General features: G+C 38.6%; 1 protein-coding gene and 1 long non-coding RNA gene across 2 annotated transcripts; one reads left to right on the top strand and one right to left on the bottom strand.

Moving 5' to 3' along the window:
* The first annotated feature begins 1,516 nt into the window (after positions 1-1,516).
* rgcc (regulator of cell cycle) lies at positions 1,517-7,797 on the top strand. Its single transcript, XM_030125088.1, has 5 exons — positions 1,517-1,673; positions 1,884-2,057; positions 4,954-5,061; positions 5,308-5,370; positions 7,021-7,797. The coding sequence occupies exons 1-5, from the start codon at positions 1,646-1,648 to the stop codon at positions 7,026-7,028; spliced, it is 381 nt and encodes a 126-aa protein (XP_029980948.1). The 5' UTR covers positions 1,517-1,645; the 3' UTR covers positions 7,029-7,797.
* Positions 2,346-4,916, bottom strand: LOC115412528 (uncharacterized). The gene is made up of 2 exons (XR_003934350.1): positions 3,391-4,916; positions 2,346-3,281 (listed from the first exon to the last, which is right to left on the bottom strand). It is a non-coding gene; the product is annotated as an uncharacterized LOC115412528 (long non-coding RNA).
* Positions 7,798-8,906: the final 1,109 nt, after the last annotated feature.

Genomic DNA, 8,906 nt, shown 5'->3' with positions numbered 1-8,906 from the left:
AGATTAACAGCACAATAGAAGAACTGGACTTTTGTTTCTGTTTAAAATCAAAAGAAATGTTTAGATATAAATTGGTTTTAACAGGCATATTAAAACTCACAAACATGCCATATATAAAGCATTTTAAAGATAAAGACATAAGAATAAATACATTTCAGTTCTTGCACCACTGCCATTTGTTGCTTTACATGGAATCTATGTACTCTAAAAATAAAAAATAAAAACATATGCAATAATTTTGCAATTTCCTGAGTCATACAGTCCAGCAAATATGCATTTTGAAGGCACTATACTACAGGTGTCAAACATAAGGTCCGTGGGCCAAAACTGGCCCCTCTGATGAGTTTTTATAATGCAATAATTACAAGAAAATAAAGAAGATATGAAATATAATAACAACAAATAAAAAATAGATATTAAGAAGATAATACATATAATAAAAATAAATTTAAAATATGTAATAAGAAAATATGTTTTTATCTTAGTATTTTATCTTTTCATTATGTTTTATTGCATTTATTTTACTGTACAGCTCTTTCAAAACCTTTGTGTTTATAAATAAAAATGGATTGGAAATGGATTTTATAATAATTACGGAGGTCAAAATCATTTTAGTTCAGGTCAAGTGGGTCAGACCATTAAAATAATAACATAATGACCAATAAATAATCACAACTCTAAATTTTTCACTTTATTTTAGTGTAAAAACAAATTAAATGACATTATGTTAACATTATCAAACTATCCTTTCATAAAACATGTGAATAATCTAAACAAATCTGAACAGTCAACATTGTTCCTGTTACTAAATGTTTTGTGTCTTTGTAGATCCACTGATCAGAAAGTTGCAATGCACATGTGTGAATGATAAACTGAGGTGTTAAAATTACACTTATTTTTCTTAGGATATTTCAGGTGGTTCATGTTATTCATGTTTGAAGAAGTAACAATTGGACTTTTTTCACTGTTATTATTTCACTCCTCTGGCCCAAGTTAGATCACATTGGGCTGAATGTGGCCCCTGAACTACAATGAGTTTGACACCCCTGCACTATACCAACCAGTAAACATACAGTTATGTGATGGGGGTAAAGGGCTCCATGGCTGACAGGTTGAATATCACTTATGCGCAATGACAAGCTCCTTCTGCTGCTGTTATATAATACATCCAATAGATTACCTTTGAGTCCCATATCACCAGAAAACACTGATACTGTCCAGAAAGTGGCCTTGCTGTCTGTCTGTCTGTCAGTCAGTCCCACTTTGACCTTGTTCTGTCCTGATCTGCCTGGTGATAAAGTATGAAAAGCTCTGACTGTGGGTCATGATTATTAATATCACCGGATTACACCGCTGCCTGGCAAGTGCCGTATAAGTTGTTTACAAACATACTTTTGAGAGGGAGTCGTCAGGAGAGTGTAACATCAACCGGGAAAAGCTGTATTGGTCACTGAACGCACACCCTCCCTCTCCTCCAGCCTGTGCGTCACCGCCCCTGCGCACCAGGGCGCGTTAAAAAGCGCCAGTCGTCGGAGCGCAGGCTGAATCCAAGACCTGGAGGAGCGAGTGGGACTTTACACAGAGGGACATAAGAGGGACTTTTGAACACAGGACTGGATAATCTCAAACCCCATCACTGGAAATCATGAAGTCTCCAAAGCTTAAAGCTCAAGGTAAAAGCGTTTCCATCCAACTTTATTATTTTTTTTTTTTAAATAATAATCAACATTTTTGACTATTATTATTATATATTTATGTCTCCTATTTGTAAATAATTTGCTACAATAGTGTTTTTTTTTTTTTTTTTAAACTTGACTGTTTTTGATAACTTGAAGTTTATTTTTCCCACATTAGTTTAATAGTTTAATATTTGTTTCTTGCAGCAAAATTTGTCAGCGAGGAGGATCTCAACGACGTCCTGTGTGAGTTCGACGCTGTGATCGAAGACTTCACGTCACCAGTGGAAAAGCGACACTTCAGGTACGACGAACACCTGAAGACTATGAAGAGGAGGAGCAGCGCCAGTGTCAGTGACAGCGGCATCAGCGACTCAGAAAGTAAGGAAAACCATATCTGTGGCTATTTACAGCATCCAAATGCATAGGAAAAAGAAAAAATAATAATAATAATAATTTGGAAGCTGAAAGGTATACAGTATGTCAAATAAGAAGATGCATATGACAGTGTCACATTTCTGCAGTGAAGTTAACGATTCTGCAAGCCTCCAGAATGGAGATCAGGTGCTGAGGAAATTATAGCTACTTGGAGCCACCCTTTGCATTTACTATCCTGTGACGTGTGGCTGCTATTTGAGGGGATGAAAGCGGGTGGGAGGTGGGTGAGGGTGGGGTGGGGGGGGCTTTCTTCTTGAATTGCATTAACTGGTGGGTTATTTTATAGTCATGATAGTGAGTCTACTGTTGTTACTCCACCTTCTTCTCCAGTTCTGCCTTGTTTGCAGTGTTTATCATACAATCTGGAGGGTAGCTGCGGTGACTTGCAAACTGTTGCACAGGCGCACATGCATGCACACGCAGACAATTGTGCATGAAAGAGACGCAAAGATAAAGTAAAAGAAAAGAGAGAAAGAAAGAAAGAAAAAAAGGCTTGATAGGATTCCAGAGATTTTTACGATAGAAGTGACTGCTGCATATTTTGACACACCTGCACTTATGTTTGTCATACACTGTAGAGTTTTAAGGAGCTGCTTCTTCAGCTGTGGATTATCCAAATGGGATATAACCTCATAATGACACACACATAGAAGTATGCTTCAGGTCCCCATGAGCAAAGTTAGTTTCTCAGACACATGTGGGTGGGATGGGAAAAATGTGAGAAGGTCTTTGTAGTTTTAGGTTTACTGGAAAGGCTATCTGTGAAACAGTTTAAGAATGGAGACTGGATGTGTAGTTAACTCCAGGAGACTGACTCAGGGGAAAGAATCAGACCCTGCTGCAAACAAGTGATAAAAATATCATTTCATGCAGTTTTTTTTTTTTTTTTTTTTTTTTTTTTTTAGTTTTGGACAGCAATTTGGTAACTATATAATTACAGGTGCTCCAGGACTTTTCTTAGCATGTAATCAGTGTCCAGTGTGTACAAATCCAGTTGAAATGTTTGCAGTATCCATACTACCACTATTACATAACTGATATGAACATTAAGGTGCAGCTCCAGCAGGTTCCTTACAGTCCTACTTACTGGTCTTCAGTTCTGAAAAATTTCACAAAATGGCACTTTTTGCCTCTTGGCTTTTTCAGATCCTTCGGAGGGCTGACTATCTGAAATATGAAGCAACATTAGCATATTTGCAACATTAGAAAATTACTTGTCAAATAAGCGCACATTTCTTTTTCATATGTGTTTATGATAATATACATTTGTGCTTACCTTTCCTGGCCATGGTGGGTAACGACCAAGCTTCCCCCTAAAATGACGGTAAAAAAATTAGAGCTGGAAACTACTGATTATTCATCTTGTGATTACTTTCTTGATTCATCAATGAATTGCTTGACCAATAAAATGGAAGAAATCATGAAAAATGTGATCAGTTTTTCCTATAGGTCCAAGATGGTGTCCTCAATTGTCTCATCAGCACCTGGTTTGTTGCTAGATATGGTTTTCACAATTCAAGGAACTTGTGCATACAACACAGAAAACGATATGTTACAAATAATAAAACAAATAGTAGAGTTGTATCTTGAGTGAGCACCGCAAGCGCTAAAAGCAGCGGAAGGTGTTCAAACCTGTGCCTGTGGTTCTAATGAGCTTGTTGATTTGCTCAGGGGATCAGATTCCTGCATGAGCTCTGTCCTCTCCATGGCAGTCCATTGAAGGGAGGCCTGTCCCACGCAGGGACAAACTATTGTGTCCTGCTCTGATGGATGGATGGACTGTTGAAGGGTCAGATAAAGGATGAAAACTGTCCAGTGTCAGAGATGCACCAGAGAAGAGAAGGAGAAGAGAGGCAGAGGAAGCAATACGGAAAAAATGTAGCGGAGACATGAGAGGGTTTTCGTGTCTAAGTCGGTCCCGTGTCGCCCCTGGGTGCTGTGCTTTGTGTGTGGCGTCCCCTATCATATACTGTGTGTTCAGTGCTGAGTAGTGGGAGTGGTACAGGTCAGAGAGGGGGGCCTTTGTAAGTGGCTGACATATGAGACAGCGTTAAGGTCTGCTGGAGCTCTGCAGACAGAAGCAAGATAGACATGGGCATCCTTAAGTGCTGCCTGATCTTATTCTCCCTCTCCACATACTCACATGCATAGGTATCAATTTCAGGATGAGTGACACATTACCAGGGTGGAACTAGAATGATTAGAAAGTGTTAAAATACACATGTTATTTATGGAAGAGTTAAGCCAAAAACGTATCTACAATAATCATTTTCTACTTTCTTTTCTCTCATTCTTCACTGTAAATAAACAGTGAAGATGTGTGATATCCTGCGGTAGCTTGAAATATAGCCTGTCAGAGTCAAAGTGGAGATTATGTCAATTATACAACCATGGTTTAAGAGGTTTGGGTTGTAGAGGCAAGACAGTGACAGCAGCTGGATTAAGAACATGCTCTGCTCTCACTTTAAATGTGTCAGACATTTAGCGGAGCATTTACCTGACTGCAGACACCTCTCCATCTGGGTCAGTCTGTTACATTGCTAAGGAATTAGGTAAAATCATTTAGCACTTGAAATGCAAAGGTCTGTAGACATTTAGACTGGAAGCAAAATCTTTCATGCATTTTGCAAAAATGTGCTTGTGTGTACAGTATATGCACTTCTGTATGTGCAAAAACAAAGACGTGCCTGTGTTTGAAGGCTGTCATTAGAGGAGAATGCATTGGTTATACACTATACTGGCTCAACTGGCATAGATCAGAGGTTTATTCTCTTTGTTTGCATGTTGTAATCATTGCACTGAAAAAAAATTCTAAGTTGTTTATGTTCTTTCCTGTCAGGTGCAGAATCGCTCAACAGGAACAGCTTCAGCTTCAGTGATGAGAGGCTCAACTCCCCCACTGTGCTCTCCCCTAACCCCACTTCACCCTCTCTTATGTCACCCAAACGTAAGTTACACTGTAAAACAGATTCCAGGTTTTATTATCTTAGGAAAGAAAAAGAAGCTACTAGTGGAAAAAAGAATCGGCAGTCAGTCAGCTATAGGAGCCTCGGTCAGAGAACATGTATACACACAGAAACAAAGCATTACTTCCTGTTTTATAAGGTTATAATGCAGCATGTGTGATTTTACATGTTAATACATTTCATTAGTATTAGTTTCTAATCTTTTTTTGTTTCTCTTTCCACTGTAGCCAAACTGGGCGACACCAAAGAACTGGAAGACTTCATCGCTGACCTTGACAGGACATTAGAGAGTAAGTGCTAATGCAGCCTAAGTGTCAGAACTATGACGTCTCTGTAATCACATTACTTACTATTCTGGATTAACAGGCGAGCTTGTTCTGTGTGTCAACTATGTTAATGGCGTCTCGTAAAGTGACACAGGACTAAGTCAGCCCAGGTTTCCAAGAAACAATGATATGTCATGACTATGAAAGAGCTGAGGCATGTTGTGTGGACTGGGGGGGGGGGGGGGGGGGGGGGGGGCTCTGGGATTACACTGGAGAGAAAAGCAGCATATCCATTTTCACTGAGAAAAAAAAGAGCTGCCACTAACAATTGCTGCTCATGCACTCAGGGCTTGATATTTTCTTTCATTTTCATGTGCAATACAGAACTCAGTGTTTGTAGATGCTTAAAATGCACCTGCAGGTGATAAAACATAAGAACTACCCCAAAAATAGAGGACCATCTGAAACAAAACATTTACAGGGTGGGGAAGCAAAATTTACAATGAACATTTAGTTGTTTTTTCTCAGCAGGCACTACGTCAATTGTTTTGAAACCAAACATATATTGATGTCATAATCATACCTAACACTATTATCCATACCTTTTCAGAAACTTTTGCCCATATGAGTAATCAGGAAAGCAAACGTCAAAGAGTGTGTGATTTGCTGAATGCACTCGTCACACCAAAGGAGATTTCAAAAATAGTTGGAGTGTCCATAAAGACTGTTTATAATGCAAAGAAGAGAATGACTATGAGCAAAACTATTACGAGAAAGTCTGGAAGATACTATTAAAGAAGAATGGGAGAAGTTGTCACCCGAATATTTGAGGAACACTTGCGCAAGTTTCAGGAAGCGTGTGAAGGCAGTTATTGAGAAAGAAGGAGGACACATAGAATAAAAACATTTTCTATTACGTAAATTTTCTTGTGGCAAATAAATTCTCATGACTTTCAATAAACTAATTGGTCATACACTGTCTTTCAATCCCTACCTCAAAGTATTGTAAATTTTGCTTCCCCACCCTGTATTTCCTCTCAGAATATTACTAGTTATGTGATCAATGCTGTTAAAAAAAGATGTGGGAAATATACAGTTATTTATATATACCCTAATTTTTTACACTATTTTAATATCTATGAAGAAATCTGAGCCTGATTCAGAAACAACTGATGAAAAAACTGAATGACTACAAGTATCCCACTTCAGTCTGGTTACACCTATAACCAGAGCAACGTGGCTACAGGGTTTGTGAATGTTGTAACTTGCATCAGAGTATGAGGAATGTGTGTCGAGGCAAACCTGTGCAGAAAATTCAACTGTAAATGTCAGGAATGGAATGAGACTGGAGTGGGAGTTCAAATGTTGTCCTTATTTTCATGTTTTTTCCTCCTCCGCCCTGCTCTGTTCTGTGTTTCGGCCGCTGAATGTCCTCCTTTCACAGCTCGCAGGCGCCCCGTCCCTGTGTAAAGCTGGACATTCAATCATCCAGGCAGGCAGGCAGGCGGCCAGGCCCCTGTTAGCCCTGGAGAATGCTGTGTTTATTAGGGGCACCAGTGTTTACGATGACCAGCCTGTAAAACTGAATGTCCGTCGCTCTGAGAATAGAGCTGGCAACCCAGGAGCCGAGGAGTCCTGTTCTAATCAGGTCTGTCTGTCTCTGTCTTTTCTTAGCTATGTGACACGGAGGCTCACAGTTAACCTGGAGTGTAGCCATGAGGGAGGGAGGAAATGGATGTCTGGACCCCACTAACACGCATCTGCCCCCCACACACTGAAAACCACCCAACAGGATACAGCTGGATGGCACAGCAACTGCCAACCGACTCCACCACAGCGACACAGCAAGCCCTCTCCTAAAGTTAACCCGGCAGTCCTTTACTTAGTCCAGGCCACCTGGATACTGGACAGCGAGGAGCAAGAAGGTCCAAAATTAGCATCGCAAGGAAAACAAGGACATGTATAGTTTGTGAGGTAATGGACTCCGACAAAAAGTTTTGTGCAAAGAAGATGTGGACTAAATGCTACAAAGAGTCACTGGAACGTTCATGGACAGAATTACAAATCATCCCACTGCACAGACCACATTACACTCCCTCATCCAAAACTTGAGCTGGAAGACTATTTAAAAATGGCTTTTTATAATAGAAATATATTTGTAATTTTATAGAGCTTCTTATTGTAAATTTATCTGTCTTTTTTGTGAAATATATTTTTGTATCTTATGTAAATAATAATTGTCTCAAATTCTATTTGCCTTGGTATTAACATGGCTCCTTCAGTCAGATTAAGGTTAAACACTCATTGACTGGAATTTAATCATTTGCCTAAAATGAACGTGAACTGGAAACCTAATCCGCTCTGACAAAACTGGAAAGCAATATGTGTATTTAATACAGCTAATGCCTGCCAGAGATGATATTAAAGTATGAAATATTGTTCTTTTATTAACACATGTCTCTGCTCTTATTTTGTCTTGAATTCACAAGTCACAATTGAATGTCTGTTGAACTTTACATTTTCTAAGCATTACAACCAGATGATCTTTTGATGCTGTTGCATTTGATGTGGAGCAAAACAGAGATGAGGTATTATACAGGACGTCCATGAAGTCTCTTTAGAATTCAACACATTTATTACAAAGCAAATAAATACACAAGTCTGTGGAAATGATTATAGAATGAAAAGTAGATTCATTTTTTTAAACAAGTGATTTTGAAACAAGCTTTTTTTCCTCATTTTCATACACGTCTATATGGGCACCACTGGTTGCATGAAACACATCAAGAGGGTACTCGATTTCTTGTCATGTTCGCTGTAGCATAGACTCATCAGTGGTGGCAATGGCATCAGTGATCTTTGACAGATGGATGGATATCTTCCATACCTAATCCTGTATTTCGCTGAGTTTGCATATCCAATTTTGTTTCAATAAATCATGATAGACATTGTGCCTTTTCTTCAGGAGTAGCCATTTAGGGTTTAGGGCAGGGGTGTCAAACATGCGGCCCGGGGGCCAAATGCAGCCTCCCAAAGGGTCCAATTCGGCCCCTGGGATGTTTTTGCCAAGGGCAAAAATTCCACAGTCTTGAATTGAATTAACCCTTTCATGCACGAATTATGAGAACCTTCATCAAAATTTTTTCCTGAGTGTTTTTATTCCTCTTTAGGCATGAAAAAAACAATGCGATTGAACATTTTCTTCTGAAAAATAAATTTAAAAAATAAATGAAATAAAAAATATATAAAAATTTTTAAAAATACATAAAAAAAAACAATAATGGAAAAAAATAAAAATCTTATGAACCTATTTTTCATGAAGTTGCAAAAATGTCCACTCAGCTGGACACCACACGTTTAATTTTTGACACACAGGAACATGTATTTACTGAAAAATTGTGTGAAAACTATGGGGAAGGCTTGTGATTCTGGGGGTTTATGCTCAGGAGAGATCTACATCATGTTACCAATTCATGTCAGAAAAGATGTGTAGTGTCTTAAAACTTTAATAAAGATATGTGTAAAAAAATAAAAAAAAATAAATAAAAAAATGAAAAGAA

Source organism: Sphaeramia orbicularis, chromosome 21, assembly GCF_902148855.1.
Source record: "Sphaeramia orbicularis chromosome 21, fSphaOr1.1, whole genome shotgun sequence".
Taxonomy (NCBI): Eukaryota; Metazoa; Chordata; class Actinopteri; order Kurtiformes; family Apogonidae; genus Sphaeramia; species Sphaeramia orbicularis.
Note: the sequence above shows the minus strand (reverse complement) of the source record. Positions and strands in the feature narration are given on the sequence as shown.